The sequence below is a fragment of the Ovis aries genome, chromosome 20 (assembly GCF_016772045.2).
Source record: "Ovis aries strain OAR_USU_Benz2616 breed Rambouillet chromosome 20, ARS-UI_Ramb_v3.0, whole genome shotgun sequence".
Classification (NCBI taxonomy): Eukaryota; Metazoa; Chordata; class Mammalia; order Artiodactyla; family Bovidae; genus Ovis; species Ovis aries.
In genome coordinates this window covers 8,589,684-8,609,089 of record NC_056073.1, presented here as the reverse complement: position 1 = coordinate 8,609,089, position 19,406 = coordinate 8,589,684, and the positions used below count along the sequence as shown (strand labels likewise).

At 44.7% G+C, this 19,406-nt stretch overlaps 1 protein-coding gene across 1 annotated transcript in view; it reads left to right on the top strand.

The window, feature by feature from the left end:
- Positions 1 to 1,203: 1,203 nt before the first annotated feature.
- Positions 1,204 to 19,406, top strand: part of NUDT3 (nudix hydrolase 3) — a 114,825-nt gene continuing 96,622 nt past the window's right edge. Inside the window, exon 1 of the mRNA XM_027958423.3 lies at positions 1,204 to 1,607. Coding sequence (XP_027814224.1) covers positions 1,509 to 1,607 — 99 coding nt within the window. The 5' untranslated portion in view covers positions 1,204 to 1,508. The remainder of the gene's footprint in view (positions 1,608 to 19,406) is intronic.

The following is a 19,406-nucleotide window of genomic DNA, read 5'->3' as shown; positions in this document are numbered from 1 at the left end:
AATGTGACACAGAGATAAGTGAGCAAATACTGTTGGAAAAAAGTTGCTCAATGCAGGATTGCCACGGTCCATCAATTTGTAAAAAGACAAAAACAAAGTAAAATAAATCGAGGTATATTTGTAGTTACAATGTATTATGTGACTACTATGTGCCAGGTGTCAAATGCATTTATTTCTATTTTAGAGGGGTATAAATTATGTAAATGAATTCCAATTTAGGTTTGTTTGGCTTCAAATCCTGATCTTTTTGGACTATGCTGGGGCTGCTAAGTCGCTTCAGTCGTGTCTGACTCTGTGCAACCCCATAGACGGCAGCCCACCAGGCTCCCCTGTCCCTGGGATTCTCCAGGCAAGAACACTGGAGTGGGTTGGACTACGCTAAATACACCCAAATTCAAAAAAAGAAAAAAAAAGGGGGGAGGGTAATAAGCAATTCACAAACAAATCCCACAGAGGATTTTCAGAACCTCCGGGGCATCCACATGGACTACTTTCGGTGTGGGCTATTAAGAACAAGTCACACTCCTTTTACCTTGCTGGAGGGCGTCTGGCTGTCTTTCCCTGGAGAATCTATTTGACATCCACAGTGTATCCTCTTTTACTGCCCAAATGATGATGCCTTATGATTTGCACACTGTCTTTCTCACTCCTTTCTAGCCCTCCTGTATACCTAAAGAAGAAGCATTTGCCTTTTTGCACGATAAAGAGATGTAAGGTAAAATACCTGTCCTTTCAATGAATTACATGATCCAGCCCATAGACTGTCAGAGATCCTGGATGTCAAGGCAACGTGCACCACCTTCTGCCCCGTTTCTGTTCAGTGCTTAATCCCAGGAATCTCGGGTTGCCCTCTCCATTGCGTTTAACTGCAACCTACTTTTTACCTCTAGACCTCCCTCTCACCCGCTCCCTGATGGATGAGCAAGGCCAAGGACCAGGCGGCGTGACCTTGGGCAAATTCTGGCTTCCGCCTCCTTAGCAGAGAGGGGCAGCCCAGCACCCGCACTCTCTTCCCCTTCGCTTCCTCCCAGAGCGGCTCCCCGTCCCCGCCCCTACGCTACTGGCGTAGTGGCCGCGTCGAGCCGCGGCGCCCTCTCATCCCAGACGCTCGTTTACGCCGGGCGGACTGGGAGGGCGCGATTCCCGAACGCGGCCGGCGCTGCGAGCGCGCGGCCGTCCCGCAGGCCGGCGCGGCCTTACGCCGCTGACGCAGCGCGCCCAAGATGGCGGCGCGGTCGTCGTCGGGGGTGGCGGCGGCAGAGGGGGCGGCGGCCGCGGCGGCGGCGGCGACGGCAGCCGTGACGGCGGCGGCGGAGCGGGGCCTCGGCCGGGGGGAATGAGGCGGCCGCGGCGAGCCAGCGGCGGAGCCGTGTAGCGGAGTAGCGGCTCCCCCTCCCTGCTTCTCTTGGCCGAGCCGGGGGCGCGCGCGCGCGCGCGGCCGTCCGGAGCGGGCTCCCCACCCTCGACTCCCGAGACCCGCGCCGCACCCCCCAACCCGGGCCCGGAGGATGATGAAGCTCAAGTCGAACCAGACCCGCACCTATGACGGCGACGGCTACAAGAAGCGGGCCGCGTGCCTGTGTTTCCGCAGCGAGAGTGAGGAGGAGGTGAGGCGCGGGGCCGGCCGGGGGTCTCCGGGGTCGGTGGTCACCTCGGACTGAGGCGCGGGGTGGGGGGCGCGGCCCGGGCCCGGCCGCTCGGTTCGGCCCGAGTGAAGTTCCGACGGAATTTCCTGAGGCGAGGGCGAGGGGGAGAGGGACGAGGACGCTGGGCGGAGGGGAAGTGGGTCTGAGGTTCGGGCCACGGGGACGGCAGCTCGCGGCCGGGGCACTCGCGAGCGGGCCTCCTGTCACTGAGGAGAGAGGGGCGGCGGGCAGAAGGCGGTGGCCGCGGAGAGCGCGCGGGTTTCGGGCCGGGCCTGCGGCTTGGGGTCCGGGGAGGGCAGCCCCGCGCTTGTGTCAGGCCAGCCCGGCACATGTGTGTGTGCAGGAGCCGCCGTGCACGCGGCGCGGGGCCGGCCCTTTGTGGCGGAGAAAGCATCCACTTCATTGGCAGGTTCGGGGTTTGCCGAGGGATTATGTACGTCTGGGAGCCCGAGGCGGTGGGGGGAGTCTTAGGAAGATTTAGGGCGTTGTGCAAAAGCCAAAGCCAGTTGTTTATTTGCCACTGCGCTGGGTAGTCCATATGGTATAAGCCTGAGAAGAAAGGACAATTTGATAAGATAATCTTTGTGGGTTGAAAATTTTTTCATTTTAACTGGGAAAGCCAAAATCGGTCTTTTAAGATTCTTTGCCCGGACATTCCTCCATTGCCCTAGGAAGATCTTTAGGATTAAATTTGCTTGCAAAATAGAAATGCTTAGAATCAGTTTCTTTTTGCATAGGGTACTTTAAAAAAAAAAATCACTAAACTCCTCAAAGCCGTTTCTCTGGTGATAAAGGGAATTCAGAGAAGGTAATTTTTTTTTCTTTTTTGTAAATCCTCAAAGAATAGCTGCTTTGGAAATTCATAAGATGCCTGTGGGAACGCGTTCCTCTCGTGTGTACGGTGGGAAAATGGCAGTTAAACTGGAAACAGTGAAGGACAGTGAAATTCAATATGCTGTATTCCAGCAGGCAGCAGTGGGCTGTCGTGGCAGGGCTGCAAGTACAGTACATCGTGTTGAAATGGAGAGAAAAGAACTTGACCCGTTAGTTATGAAAAGAAGCTGTGATGAAAGACAGATGGGTTGCCAGAAGTTGCTGTCCAAAGATATTTAGGAGGAAGTGGAAATTTATTGCCTGGGGAAAAAAAAGTTAATAAAAGCACTATAATGGTTCTGTTGAGAGATTTTGTGTGTTCCCTTTCAGCGAAACAGTAGGAAACTAGATTTGGAAATGTATACTTTGTGTCCAAGAATATATTGTGAAAGTACTCAAAACCGATGCATTGTAATAGCTGCTGGGCAGTGCCTTGCTGTAAATTGTGTACTGTTTTGGAATACATGCTTGCATAAAGTAAAATGACTGGCGATGTTTACTGCCCCAGAGGCTTTGTTCTCTCCATTATCATGTCATATTGTGGGAAATCAGATGGGATCACAGGCTGTTAATTGGAGGGAAAACTAATTAGCATAATAGCATGTCTTACTGTAGTAAAATGGTTAAATCTGTGGGAACCCCAATTATAAGGAGAAGGGTATATAATTGTATGAATGATGAAAGACTTTACATCTTAAATAAATCGTATTTAACTTTACATGTTAAATAAATCATAAGGAATTGAGAACACGTGGATATTTTGGATAAATTGGAAACCCTTTATGCATAATAAGCAAAGTAATGAAGACTTAGTTTTCTATTTTCTGTTAAAGATTTATTATGTACCAGTACAAGCAGCACTGATGTTAAAACATTTGACTGATCAGGAAGTTTCCTCTACTGAATTTTTTTTGAACATTGGTTAATGAGCAGAAGATTCATGCAGACCTTTAATTACAGATTCAGTAGATAATACAGCTAAAGCCTAGGAAGAATAAAATTAATGAAATGGGTGTATTTTAGATTTGTTTAAACTAATATATGTTAAGAGCCTACTATATCGGTGCAGCATTCTGTAACATGGGATTTAAAGATAAACATCCCTCCTTGTCCCAAAAAGTTGAGTGGTTTTTGATTGGAACCCTTAATTGGGAGGGATTTTGGACCACGGAATAATCTCTAGGGTGCCATTCAATTCTCAGATTATATAATTGTGTTGGAAGGGAAGTAATTTGTTAGTTCCAGGAGAACTTGTATGTTCTCAGTAGTAGTGCCAGAAACTGGAAGTATTAGCCGCCACGCATTGTGGGAATGTGAAATTCAAACTCAATAGGACATTCAACCCAATTTTATTTTTTAATGAGCACTAATGGCTTTAATCAAGATAGAATAATTTACAGAATACTATCGATATTAGCATTAAAACAATAATAATGTAAGTATGAATAGGACCCTGATTTATAAATTTAGTTAACCAGTGTCAAGAAACATACATACAATGTAAAGAAAAAGATGGAAAGTATTAGCAGATAATAGACCATGAGTCTAACCTTCTAGCATTCCATTTTCCAGCCTCAGAAAATTTTATTTATAGGCCAGCAGTGATAGCAGCTGAGATACTGATCCAGGTTGGGGTGTGTGAACATATTCAGCAAGTTTACTGAGCAGCTTTATTGAGCACTCATTAAATGTCAGGCTCTGTGATACAGTTACAAAGGAGACAGGCAGGCAGGAAGCCTAGAGGGGGAGACTCAACAACATGATGAAAATGAGTTCTCTTTCCTTTAAATCTCTGTCTGCTTTTCCTGTTGATAAACAAGCATCATCAGTAGCAGGAAAATTCCCCTCCGTAGATGTTTTACTAATTATGGTGACATTTCGATAAAACCTTTAGGTTGGGGCGTTGGTGACACTTAGACATTTACAGTGCACCTGAGGTACAGTGGACAGTCTCTTGCCCAGCCTCTGCTTTAACCACTCGATACACTGAGCACTTGCTTCTGCTCTGTGAGCTGCTGGTCCTGACGGGTTCCAGACCACGTGGGCTCCCAGCCAGTTGTATCGATCCCTGTATTTATGTTTTTTGAAATATATGCATTGTATGTATCTCTATATCTGTATATATTTTTTGTAATACACTGAAAATTGTAATTATGCAGTATAATTAAATATGCCAGTTGGTGAAATTTGAGTTCGAAAAGAATGGTTTTGTGAAAAATATTTCAAATGCTTTGGAATGATCCAGTAATTTCAAGTTACTAAAAAAAATTGCTGATCGATTAATATGGATTAGAAAACTAAAAAAGATGGAAAAGAAGTCTTAAAAGTTTAGATGGACCCTGCATATAGATCACTTCATGAATGTTTTCAGGTTTTTGTTTTTCTTCTTAAAGTCAAGAGCTGAAAAATACAGGTCAGACATGGTGGGCATAGTACATGAAAGACAACTTGCATTTCAACAGTAGACCCAGAGTCAAGATCATGGACTGACTACATCGTGACTGACAAAGATTAGCAAATAAATACACTTTATTTGTTTACTTATTTAAGCTGTGCATCATGGTGGATTCTTAGCTCCCTGACCTGGGATGGAACCTGTGCCCCCTGAAGTGGGAGCATGGCGTCCTAACCGCTGGACTGCCAGAAAGTTCTGCATTTATATTTTTAATCTGCCATATCTTCCAGTTAATATCTTATCATAAACACTACAGAAGACTGAAACGTATTTCTTAAGACTTTATTTCACTAAATTGGGTATTAAGACATTCGTCTTTGTCATGGTATTCACCTGGGGCCTTCCTAAAGCACTTCCAGTGAAATCTTCTCTCTTAGACCCATTCCTTTTCTTCTTTGGAGCCTCTGTGATTACAGAAAGGGAGAGAGACTAGGGGTGGGCTTGCTTGTACTCTGCCCTTCCTGGCCTGGGGTAGGGGAGTGTGACACAGGCGTTTTAGATGGTTGAAATATCCAGCAATGTGAAATACTCTCCTGGAAAGGCTAGCGATACTGACTGTACATGGGGTGACATCGCAGTGCTTGGGAAAGTTGAAGTTGCTCCTCAGGGGTCTTTTTTACTGAGGCAGAAAGGTAAGTATTGACTGGATCATCTCAGATTTCCTTGTTTTTTTATTAAAAACATATATGTGTATATATGGGAGAAGGCAATGGCACCCCACTCCAGTACTCTTGTCTGGAAAATCCCATGGATGGAGGAGTCTGGAAGGCTGCAGTCCATGGGATCGCTGAGGGTCAGACGTCACTGAGCGACTTCACTTTCACTTTTCACTTTCATGCATTGGAGAAGGAAATGGCAGCCCACTTCAGTGTCTTGTGGGGAGAATCCCAGGGACGGGGGAGCCTGGTGGGCTGCCGTCTATGGGATCGCACAGAGTCGGACATGACTGAAGTGACTTAGCAGCAGCAGCATATGTGTATGTGTATATGTATATATATATGTGTGCATATATATATATATATATATATCTTTTTAAAAACCAAGAACAAAACTGTCCTTAAAGGTCTTAGTTTTGTTTGTTGAGCTTTTCCGTCAGGAGCCCTGCCTCTTGTGGCATGGGCTTCCTGGTTCTCATTTCCTCAGATCCTTGAGCTCACTAGGTTGGGTGAGGGGATGCCTGACATTGAACACCCTCAGTGAGTGGAGACTCTGGTAGCCTGAGTGTCAGTAAAAATGCCCCCAAGGGAGCACGTGAAAGGACCTTCCCCCAGGCTCCAGAGTGGGAAGTAAGGCTCAGGTGGCACTCCCAGGGATGAGAACCATGGTGAAGAGCTTCCTGTGGAGCCCAGGCCGTTGGGGAGTCCTTTTGTAGCATATCTAGGGGATTGTCTAGTATCACATTGCTCTAGAGTCACCACAAGTGCATGGATCCAGCTGACTGGACATTTCTGATCCTTGTGTTTCTACATCTTTCCTGAGGCTTTGTGTGTGTGTGTGTGTGTGTATGAGAGAGAGAAGGGGGGAGAGAGAGCGCGCGAGCGTGTGTGTATGTGTGCATGCGTGCACACACTTGTGGGCATCCCCATACTCTTTCCGTTGTGCCTGCCTAATAAATACAAGTTAGTCAGTTAGATGTTTCTCCCATTACCTACTTTTATACCTGCTTCCCAAGTTGTGTATTCTAGTCTGAAATTGTACTGAGATCTTCATTATTCTTTTGTACTTCTTGCCCTAATCTTTTGCTTTTGGGTGAGTCTCATTTTTCAATAAATAAAGTGTTGTGTATCTGCTTTAGTAGAAACGGTAGTAGAAATAGTAGCAAAAGGCAAGGCTCTTGTTCAAGAACACATTTGTTTATTTATTCCTTCAGCACACTTTTCTTTTTTTTTCTGTGCTGTGCTGCTTACTTGATCTTTGTTCTCCAACCAGGGATTGAACCCCTGCCTCTTGCGGTGGAAGCACAGCGTCGTAACCACAGGACTGCCAGGGAATTCCCTCCACTGCATTATTTTGGCCTAACCCGGTATTGCCTCTTGCCTGGATTATGACTTTATCCTCCTGACTGGTCTCCCTGCTTGTGCCCTTACCCCCTAGTCTTCATGGCTACAGTGCTAGAGCGATTCTTCTGACACAGAAGTCAGATTCTGTCACTCCTCTGCTCCAGTGGTGGTCTGTCTCAGCAAATCCACAGTCTTAACCAGTGCTCTGGTGATCTGGTTCCCTGCCATAGCTCTGAGCTCATCTCATCACCCTCCCTCTCTCTCACGCCACTCTTCCAGCCCGCTAGCTTCTGTACTGATTCTCCCCGGTGGTGTCTGCATGGCTCCCTCCTCCACCTGAGGTCTTTGCTAGATTTATCAGACAGGTCTTTAGCGACCACCCTGTATAAGATAACAGCATCCTTTGTGCATCGGTTGATGCTTTTTTCTTGGCAGCACATATCACATCGAGACACACTGTGTATTCGTTCTGTGCACTGTCTGTTTCCTCTCACCTGCGCGCAGGCTAGTCCCTGAGGATAGGGATGTGTGTCTCTCTTATCTTCTTTGTTCACTCCTGTGTCCTCAGTGCTTAGAATGGTAGTAGATGCTCAATATTATTTGTTGACTGTGTGAGTGAATGAATGAATGAATGAGTGAACATATAGCCCCTACTTTCAGGAAGCTTGCAGTCTAGTGGAGGAACCGAAAATAACCAAAAGATACCAAATGCTGGTGTCTACCAGTAAAGTGTTGATAGATAGGTCTCAGAGAAGTCTCCCAGCTCTTTTTTTTTTTTTTTTTTTCCCCAGCTCTTATTTTATTTCCACTCTTAGTGACAAGGTGGGCTTCCCTCATAGCTCAGTCCGTGAAGAATCTGCCTGGAATGCAGGAGACCTGGTTTGATTCCTGCGTCAGGAAGATCCCCTGGAGAAGGAAATGGCAAACCACTCCAGTATTCTTGTCTGGAGAATCCCATGGACAGAGGAGCCTGGCAGGCTGTAGTCCGTGGGCTCACAAGAGTTGGGCATGACTTAGCGGCTAAACCAACCACCACCAGTGACAAGGTGTCTGATAATCTTGAGTATCAGCTTACAGAAGGTATGTGTATTTGGTTGTAAATCTTTTCAGAATCTCTTTGCGTGATTCTATCATAGGACATCTATCATAGTTAAACATTTAGATGTTGAACTTGAAAGTCTGTGCCATCTCACAGGATTTGTGTTGGGCACTTGATGTGCTGTACTGATCCCCAACCCTAGTGATGCCTAGGGAAAAGGATTTTCATTTTGCTCATGGCCTGGAAAGTTTTATTAACAATTAAATAAACACACCAACAAACTATAATCAAGTAGTGATACTGTTTTAATGACTTGTCGATAGTGGTTCATTGTCAAAAATGTATGTCAAATTTGGATTCTGAAGTTTTGTTAATATTAAAGTAGTTAATTTGAAGATGAAGATTAATAGGGACGCTCATAAAAGTTTCCTGCCATCATCCCTTTTTTCGTTATGTGGGTCAGAGTAATGGAAACAAGGCGTAGAGTTTATGGGTGCTGAGTCGGAAGGGTTTGGTTGATGGTGGTTAACATGAAACAGGACAAAGAAATCATCATGGACAAAAAAAGATAATATATGGGTAAAAGAATAAGGAATTGAATTTGGAAATAAAGTTCAAACTGAAAATTTAGTAATAAAACATATACACCTGAGTTGCTGAGTAAAATACTCTCAACACTCATGAAAACTTGAATCCATTTTGAGAATTTTTGCGTTGAGGTAACATAGATCCTCGAGTGTTCAATCTTTTTCCCAGCCTTTTTGAAGCCTTTTCTTCCTGACCTTTTGAATAGGAAAAGGTGTTCAGTTTCTTTTTTTTAATCAATCAATTAACCGTTGGTTGCACTGGGTCTTCGTTGCTGCGGGCAGGCTTTCTCTAGGTGCAGAGTGCGGGCTTCTCTCGTCGCGGCGGCTTCTCTCGTCGCGGGTGGGCTGTAGGCTCACGGGCTTTAGTAGTTGGGCCTCTTGGGCTTAGTTGCTCCATGGCAGGTGGAGTCTTCCCAGACCAGGGATTGAATCTGTGTCCCCTTCATTGGCAGGCGGATTCTCATCCACTGTACCACCCGGGAGATCCAGGTGTTCATTCTTAGATTTATTCATTCATTTATTCTTTTGTCCTACAAACTTTCACTGAGTGCCTACTTCCAGGTTGGATACTGTTCATGAACAAGACAGAATGGAAGCCATTGCTTTTGTGAAGCATCTGATGTAAATACCAGTAAACGAGCAAAAATACCAGTGTATTTAAGTATTGTACAGGTAGAGATAAAATACTGTAGTCTTTTCAAGAGGTAGGTCTGAAAGGATGTGAAGTCAAGACCCTAAAGTTTCTTTATACTCTTTTTAGGGTGACTTACTCAGAAAGACTACCTTGAATAGGTAATGCTTATGCACACAATACACAATTCAAAACTTGCAAAGGGCATGGAGTGAAATCTCTTTCCCACCCGTCTTCTCTAGCCACCCTGTTCCTCACTCCTTCTTTCAGAGGTTTTCTGTGTGCACGTGTGTGTGCAGTAGGCTGTTGCACACAAGTCACGTAGTTAGCTTATCCGAGTTAGTACTGCAGTGCATTGCAAGGAAAAGGTTGGAGGACATTCTTTGTTTAATAGAGCAAAAGCTTGCCAGTTTTTCCCAGAAATGTATTTGAACCCAGGCCACTAGAATACCTATGATTTTTGAATACTTACCTAATTTTATTGAGGTTTGTTTACCTTAAATGCCAGGGATCCTTCTAGAGTGAGGAACTTCTGGGAATCTAGTGGGTGTGTGTGGGTGTGTGTGTTTGTGAGAGAGAGAGAGAGATCAGTTCTTTCGAGAGGGGGATGTGTTGTCAGTGGGCTGTGTGTGTCAGGAGAGTGCTGTCATATGGAAGCTACTTGCCTTCAAGCTTCTGAAAAGCAGCTCAGCAGTCCTCTGGTTCATAGTGTATTTTCTCATTTCTGAAATCTCATTCTTTAGACTACTCAGAGTTGACTTTTTAAGCCATAGTGTCTTCTTCTCAGGATGGTGTATGGTAGGCAGCTGTTCACTTTAGCTGTGTGCCTTTGTCCCCAGCTGTGGAGTGGGGAGGAGGGAGAATTCTGAGTGGAGCTGTGGCTTTTCAGCTCCTCCTGAGACAGACAGTGAGATAATAGAATATATATATATTGATCTCTGTTCTTGGTTCCTGGCATAAAGCTCCTTAAACTCTTCTAATTTCCAAAGTGACAAAAACACAAGGAGTGTCTCTTGTTCTAATATTGGTCCTTAACTTCTGTTCCTGACACAGAACTCCTGAAACTTGTAATTACCTGTGTGATAGGAGTGTCTTTTTCTAACGAGGCAACTCCGGGTGGGCTCCTGAATGGTTCTTGGATGAGAACTGGTCACCAGAAAGACCAAGCCATGATTTGAAGCTTGAAATTTTCAGCAAACCCCTCCCCTCCCCCCCACAGTTCTCTTGAGAAGGGAGAAAATCTGAAAATGGAGTTAAATGTTTGATCATGCCTATATAGTGAAGCCTCTGTGGGGCTGGGAGAACTTCCAGTGGTCAGACACATCCACACGGGGAGGGTGATGCGCCCAGACTCCACGGGAGCAGAGCCTCCTTCGAGCAGGACCCTTCTGACCGGATAGGACCTTTCTTCACCAGGCTCTTCACCTGTGTTCTTTCATAAACTGTGAATGTAAGGAAGTGTTTCCCTGAGGTCTGGGAGGAACCCAAGGAGAGGGGTCATTGGCATCTCTGATCTGTAGCTGGTTGGTCAGAAGCACAGGTTATACATCTGAAGGGGGACAGGGACAGTCTGGTAGGACTGAGACCGTAACCTGTGGGATCTCCAGGTGGACACTTTCTCTGGGAGGATAGTGGCAGAATTGAGTTAAACTGTGGAACACCCAGCTGGCATTGCAGAGACTTGGCTTGGTGTGGAAAACCCCACACACATTTGCTGATCAGAAGTCTTAGACGTCAGAGCCAAGTATTACTGATCAGAAGCCTTCTGGGTGAGCAGTAGAGACTCACAGGGAAGAAGCACACAGTAGGGAAGAGCTGGGTTTTTCCTACTCAGGAAGAAAGAAAACTGTTTTTTTCCCTTCTCACAGACCAGGCCTTAAACTTCTCTCTCTCTTTCTAACACTCCCTCACAGGGAGAGCTGGGTGTGGGAAGGTATGACTGAAAAAGGTCATTGCCCGTGTAACCTCCTGATTTAATTTGAAATAGAAACAAATGAAACGCCCATATTCAAGTGTGAGCACCAAAAGTATTTGCAAAACAAACATGAAGTGATTTTTAAAATTTCTTTTTGACATCTTACTGTTCAAGTTATGTTCTGCCGCCGCTTGCTTAGTGCAGTTAACCAAAAGCGGGCTGTTTCTGTGAATCTAGTTACGTATCTGAGGCACAGTAAGAGCGTATTTTTTTGTGCGCTTTGTCCAAATGCACTTAATAAAACAAATTGTAGGCAGTGCAGGATGCTTTTTAACTCCCTTTAAAATGGGAAATTAGTAACTCAAGTGTCATAAAACATTATCTTATGTTGTGGTATTTTGTGAGCACTTCCAAAAGGAGATAAAGAGAGTGAATTTCTACTCCAGGATAAAGCTTATTACAGAAAGAATAAAAATTTAAAGCAAGTGGAAGCAAAATGTTATAAAGAGAAGAAGAAAAGAGTATTATAAACATAAAAAAGAAATGATCCCTTAGGTAGACTTTCTTTGTATATAGTTAGTTGATCTCTTTGTTTGTAAAAGAGGAAAGAAAAAAGTCCTTTTAAAGAATTGCCTACTGCTGCTACTGCTAAGTCACTTCAGTCGTGTCCAACTCTATGTGACCCCATAGATGGCAGCCCACCAGGCTCCCTCGTCCTTGGGATTCTCCAGGCAAGAACACTGGAGTGGGCTGCCATTTCCTTCTCCAGTGTATGAAAGTGAAAAGTGAAAGTGAAGCCGCTCAGTCGCGTCCGACCCTTAGCGACCCCATGGACTGCAGCCCACCAGACTCCTCCGTCCATGGGATTTTCCAGGCAAGAGTACTGGAGTGGGGTGCCATTGCCTTCTCCAAGAACTGCCTAGAAGTCTGTTGTTTAACACTTCTCATTTGCTTTATGACAGCAGCTTAGCAATGAACAGAAATGGATAGGAACTCATGCATACAGTGCTGCTACTTCTATAAAAAGGAAGGGTGGTGATCTTTCTTGGAATATTTAAGAATCTTAGTAAAATATGCCCTAAGAAAAGTTATATGCTTTTGTAAAACACTTTTTATAATGAATACCATGAGCTAATGTATTTTTAGTTATTGGAACTTTGATTATTTGCTTGTTTACTAAATGACTTGTTTACCAGACTTATAACTTCAGTCATCATTTACTGAGTGTGCTGAGCCCTGACTCAAGGTTTTTACACTTATCACTGCAATGGTGATTTCTTCCCTGGAGATTTTATAGTTTGGATAGACTGTGTTTAATAATAGTAAGATGAAACCTTTAGATTTTATTGGTAAAATGAGTTAGTCTCTATATGTAATAACTATATTTCTATGGTATTTTCATTGGTTGGACAACTGTTTAATAAGAAACTAACTTGGTATCATCCTTCAGCTAGCCACTCTTGAGTGACTTTTTCTTTCAAAAAGGATTTTTTTTTTTAAGTACAGAAGTAATTGTGGTGTCTATAAAGAATACTTCAAACTGAGGGGTTTAAGCTGTGTAGAATAACACAGTAGGGGAGAGAGAAGGTGGGATGATTTGAGAGAGCAGCATTGAAACGTATACATTACCGTATGTAAAGTAGATAGCCAGTGGGGATTTGCCGTACGACACGGGGAGTCCAAAGTTCTGTGACAACCTGGAGGGGTGGGTTGGGGAGGGAAGTTTAAGAGGGAGGGGACGTATGTACACCTGTGGCTGATTCATGTTGATGTATGGCAGAAATCACAATACTGTAAAGTAATTATCCTCCAATTAAAAAAAAGAAAGCGATGTGTAGAATGCAGAATCTGAGCTCTTGAGGAGCTGTAAACTGTTACAAGATGCAGATTAGAGTGTAAGATTAGAGAAGTGATGGAGAGGAATTTGAAGGAGACTGAAAATGAGGTGGAATATTAGGGACAGCTGTTTGAGGTGCGTGACACCACACCTGAATGTCTTGGTTGGATTTGGGTAGCCGATGAAAATATTCCAGGTGGGAGACATTGGGCCAGGTAGGTCATGGAAGGGCATGCCTGGATGTATAGCCCTTGAAAGCCTGTTTGTCCTGAAACATTTTGAGGACTACAGACTGTTGGCTCATGGCTGTGTTTGGGCTGCAAGACGATTAAGAATTTAAAAAATATTAGTATCCAATATACTAATATTGAAAAATTTCAAATAAGGAATCTTGTCTTTATCTCTGTGATACCAGGGCCCAGGGTCAGCTCCCATTTATTGTGGTGGCTAAGGTGTTCTTCCCTTTTTTAAAAAAATATAAATTTATTTATTTTAATTGGAGGTTAATTACTTTACAATATTGTATTGGTTTTGCCATACATTAACATGAATCCGCCACAGGTATACACATGTTCCCCATCCTGAACCCCCCTCCCTCCTCCCTCCCTGTACCATCCTTCTGGGTCGTCTCAGTGCACCAGCCCCAAGCATCCAGTATCATGCATCGAACCTGGACTGGCGATTCGTTTTATATATGATATTATACATGTTTCAGTGCCATTCTCCCAAATCATGTTCTCCCTTTTGAAGGTAGAGTTAGGAGGAAGTGTTTCTTGTACCCTTGTAAATTTCTCTCAAAAATGAAAAGAAGAGAAAAAGGGTTCCATGTTTCAAGAAAAATGGAAGAGTGCCTATTTCTTTGTGGAGATGAAAATGTTATTACCTCTTTACTTTGGAAACATGATGTGTCTCTCTCAGAATGATCTGATGGACTTCAGACACGTAGGCACTGCCCAGGCCCCTTGGGTGGTGTTTGAGGTTTGGTGTCTGAGGTAGTGAAGAGCTTGGGTCCTGGAGTCAGTCGGCGGGGGCCCTGGCTCTTACACTCACTAGTCTCTGATATTGAGCAAATTACTTTACACCTCGTCTTCTCCTGTTTCATTGTACTGTGGGAAGGTTAAGTGAAATTATTTATTATATAGAACGCTTAGTCTAGGGACTGGCACAAATCAGTATTCAGTGTCAGCTATGTAAATATATAACCCAGAAAAAGGCAATTTCTACTTCATTGCAACTTGAGGTTGGAGGAAATTGTAGTAAGAAGATGGTTTGGGGAAATTTCTGAACCTCAGTTGTTTGCTTGTTAATTCAGCTAGGCACTGTGCTGTGTTCAGTGAATAAGGCCCCGACTTTCGTGAGGTCTGGCACCGAGTTAGATAACTAAGGCAGGAGTTACAGTACAGTGTGATATTTGAAGTATTTGATCTTAAAGTAGTGATCTTTAATCATTTGTGGCAGTTTCAGTGTTAGGAGAGGCGCCGGACAGGGCAGACAGCGTACTCGGCGATGGCGGCGCTGTAGGTGGCCCGGCACCTTGCCTTCCTCAGATCATCCGCTGTGGGGCAGCTACCATTGATTCAGCAGAAGAACAGGAAAGAAGCCTTTCTCTGGATGAAGATAGTTCTTATCCTCTCCTCTCTCCCTGCTCTGCCCCCACTCCAGTCTGTGCTGGGAAAAAGAAAATTAAGAGGGGAGACCAACCCAACTAGTGTCTGAGGGAAGGAAAAGGATATTTTTCCTCCTCATTCCCACGGACTTGAAAACAAAAAAATCAACAGAGAACCCTACCAGTTTTGAACTTGGGGCTGCCACTGGAACCAGAAAAATCCTTCAAGATCCGACTTTTATTTTTTATTTCATGATATAAGTACTATGTACCATTAAAAATTAGTACTTTATTGCATATTGAGGAAATTATTTTAAATGCATAAAAGTAATAAGGCAACTTATATTTATTTAAAAAATAATCCCTGTGAATTGCTCTGCTTTGATGCTAAAACTTTTTTTAAGTACAGATACAGTGCTGTGGGAGAAAGAGTAAGGGAGGTGAATTCTTCTTGGGTTTGAGAAGGTGTGAGGCTTGGAAGGACTTGGCGCAGAGGACTTGAGCAGGGGACTTGGGGAGAGTATGCTGGGGTCAGACTGAGCAGAGGTGGCCAAGGGCCGTTGAGGCAACAGTGTTCACAGTAGAGCATCTGTAGGAGAACTTGGGACTGTGGCGCAGGGTTCTGAGTGTCCTGAAGGATTGATTTTTCGGGCAGAAAATCAAGAGTATGGATTAATATTGTGTCGTTCTGTGAATAATTTTGGAAGTGGGTGTCTGTGGAGAGAAGGGTAGGTGTTTATTATTTTTAGGATCTCTGGCCAGCTCCTCCTTCCTCAGAGCATTCTCTCCTTTCTGGAGAAAGCCCCTCTTGGAGAGGAGAAGGAGGCCATTCAACAGCTCAGAAACCAAATGGGCCAGTGTGCCCTCTCCCTTCTCTGATGGGCCCATGTGGGTGCAGGACTCAGGCGCTGCAGGTCGGCCACTCAGCCCTTGGGACTGGGTTCTGAGGAGGCCGCTGAGGGAGGTGAGGAGCGGAGTAGCTGTATGCTGAGCACATGTCCGTGTTGTTGGCCAGGTCGTGCCTCTTGCTGCCAGCCCTAGAGTGCCAGGGTATAGGCCCATCTTCCAAGCCTGGCCCTGTAGTCCCTGTCACTCCAGTTTTCTGACCCTTTGATGTTTCTTCCAGTAGGCTACAGATACCCAGACTTGGTTTCTGTTCTAGCAACCCAAGAACTCTGTCTAATACATCTCCTGGGTCATTTTTTTAAGTTAACCTTACTAATCCTGTGCCCTGGAAGAGACGTCTATGTGTTGAGTCAGAATTTGTATTTATTTTTCTAGGAGAGCTCTTTCATTTTATTTATGGAGCAGATTTTAATATCCCCGCCTTTTGTGTGTGTGTGTGGTAAAAATTTTTTCATGCTAAAGTTTGTAAAATTTATTTTAAGTGGCCAAAAAATAATCTAGTCAAATTAGAGCAAGTGAAACTAACACTGATCTGAACTGATATTTTTATGAAATACTTCCCAGCTTCATCATACCCTCCTACCCTTGATGCCTATGGCTTCTTTTTTTTAAGAATTAATCTAAAGAATATTTGAGAATGTGTGAATTTTTATATTTTAAACCTTTTGGGTGTCAAGGAACAGATAAAAACTGAATTTTAAAAATGAAAGCTTATGAAAACGGTAGGATGCTTCTTAAAATGCACATTGTAGTCTCCAGGTTCTGTGTCTGTTAACAAGAATTTATTGCATCTTTATACACAGTATTCTAGGTGCAGGGATGATTTTTAAAACTGTGAACGTGTTCCCTGGTCTTCAGGAATATGCTTTTCTAAACTGATTGATTAAATTTCTTTTAGCCGTGTCGGTACAGTTGAACAAATGGCAGCTGTGTATTCTGGGTGGAATCAGATAGAAAAACCGAGAAGGCAGAACCTAAAGCATTTAGAGCAGACAGAAGGAGAAGGAGGGGCTTTCCTGGCAGTCGCTGGCAGTGGAGTGGAATCCGCTTGCAATGCAGGAGGCCTCAGTTCGATTCCTCGGTCGGAGAAGATCTGCTGGAGAAGGGATAGGCTACCCACTCCAGTATTCTTGGGTTTCCCTTGTGGCTCAGCTGGTAAAGAATCCGCCTGCAATGCGGGAGACCTGGGTTCAGTCCCTGGGTTGGGAAGATCCCCGGAGAAGGGAAAGGCTACCTACTCCAGTATTCTGGCCTGGAGAGTTCCACGGACTGTAGGTCCATGGGGTCGCAGAGTCAAACACGACTGAACAGCTTTTTCATTTTCACTTTTCCTGGTGGTCCAGTGGTTAGGACTCAGCACTTTCACAGCTGGGACCCAGGTTCAATCCCTGGTTGGGGAACTAAGATTCCACAAGCCATGGGGGTACAGCCAAAAAAACAAAAAAAAAACCCGGCTGTGCTTTGCAAGTACCTCAGGTTGGAGGCAAAATACTGAAAGAGTCAATCTTGGGCTTTACGAAATGGATGGAATTTAGATAGCTAGGAAGGCAGGGAAAGGTATGTTAGGAGAACGGGGCCCACTGGGATTGGGATTGGGGGGCGAGCTCACTGCGTGTCTGAGACTGAGTCTCTGAACCTCGGGTGGGCCTAGTGGTGAGGAAGGGGAAGGTTGAGAGTCTGCAACCTTGACTTGCGAGGATTAGGACTTTGGTTTGGGGACTTTGGGGAACCATAAGTGTCCTTCAAAGAGCTGCTGTGGAAAGTCTTGAGATGGGGAAATGCTTCTCTCTCCTAGAACTGAGAGCCATGGCAGCAGGCCTGAGCCCGGGCCGCGCTGCAGCCAGAGAGGCAGCAGGGCATTTCAGAGGCGAATGGCAGGCAGTAGTGGCAGGCCCGGAGCAGAGAGACCCGAGGTAGGCCGGACAGCGCCTCTAGAAAGCGGCTCCAGGGCACCAGTGACCGGGGGCGTGTAGGTCTGGTTGATTAGGACAGGTTTAAGAAAAGAAATGCACTTACTTTCTTCTGAGATTATGGATGGATAAAAGACGAAACCTAGAGCCTGAATTGTACTGGTGGGAATTTGAGGAAACTCCTCCCAGATGACCCCATCCTTCTGAGAAAGAGAAGTGAAGTGTATTTACTGAAAGTGGTCTGGTGATAGGAATTTGAGAGGCAAGAAGTCTGGAAGAGTTGCTGTGGTTTGGTTTTGATTGAAATGGTAGTTTTCAAGGTTGGGGGTTGAATGGTGTGTATCCTTACAAACAGTTGTCGGCCTAACTGTGTATAGAGCACCACAGAGGATAAACTGTGAGCAGGAGAGACACTTGTAGGGCTCTGGTAATTTATAAGCTAGTGGGTTCAAAAGAGGATGAAATATATGGTGTTTGCTTTGTACATTTCCTTATCCCTTTTCAAAGAGGAGCTAGAGAGGGGAAAGGGAACAGAGTAGATGTTCCAAGATTGGGGACTGATTTGGGAGTATATTGTATAGGATAGGAAGAGTGGGAACCTGACTTAAGAGTCTTATCATCTGTAAAATGGTAATAAATAGTGCCTAATTATTGTAGTGTAGTCAAGGCTATGGTTTTTCCAGTGGTCATGAATGGATGTGAGAATTGGACTGTGAAGAAAGCTGAGCGCCGAAGAATTGATGCTTTTGAACTGTGGTGTGGGAGAAGACTCTTGAGAGTCCCTTGGACTGCAAGGAGATCCAAGCAATCCATTCTGAAGAAGATCAGCCCTGGGATTTCTTTGGAAGGAAGGATGCTAAAGCTGAAACTCCAGTACTTTGGCCACCTCATGTGAAGAGTTGACTCATTGGAAAAGACTCTGATGCTGGGAGAGATTGCGGGCAGGAGGAGAAGGGGACGACAGAGGATGAGATGGCTGGATGGCATCACCGACTCACTGGACGTGAGTCTGAGTGAACTCCGGGAGATGGTGATGGACAGGGAGGCCTGGCGTGCTGCGATTCATGGGCTCACAAAGAGTTGGACACGACTGAGCGACTGAACTGAACTGAATTACTGTAGTTATTGTGAAACCCAAGTGAAGAAAGATAAAGTGCCCCAGGTCCATTTTGAGCATTCAGGAATTGTTAGCCATTGTTACTAAGGCCAGAACCACTGAAGGAATCACAGTGATCAGCATATAGCTGTGTTGTAAAAGAACCTTGTCCAGAATGCTCTAGGAACAGAGGAGTGACTATTGCTGAATTGGGAAGTTGGAAATAATGGGAAAGAAGTAAATCTGGGTATTGAAGGGTGAGTAGAAGTTTGCTGTCACTGCTTTAATACAAATTGTGCAGGCATTGAGAAAAGGCTCTGATTGTAACAGCCTAACACAACTGTGTAGGATAGACTTCAGTGTGTAATGTGATCCAAAAATACAGGAGCTGGGAAAGAAAGTACTTAATCCATAAATGGAGCTGTGAGGCTTTACTTTGAAGGGGTTTTATGTGGAAAGAGGTAGGACCTAAGGTTGTATTGCTAAGTCACTTCAGTCGTGTCTGACTCTGTGCGACCCCATAGACAGCAGCCCGCCAGGCTACCCTGTCCCTGGGATTCTCCAGTTAAAAACACTGGAGTGGGTTGCCATTTCCTTCTCCAATGCATGAAAGGGAAAAGTGAAAGTGAAGTTGCTCTGTTGTGTCCGACCCTCAGCGACCCCATGGACTACAGCCTACCAGGCTCCTTTGTCCATGGGATTTTCCAGGCAAGAGTACTGGAGTGGGGTGCCATTGCCTTCTCTGAAGATTGTATTAGTTAGGTGAAAAAGTAATAGTGATTTCAGATTGTGAATTTCAAAATCATTATCAGTTCAGTTCAGTCGCTCAGTCGTGTCCGACTCTCTGCGACCCCGTGAATCGCAGCATGGTAGGCCTCTCTGTCCATCACCAACTCCTGGAGTTC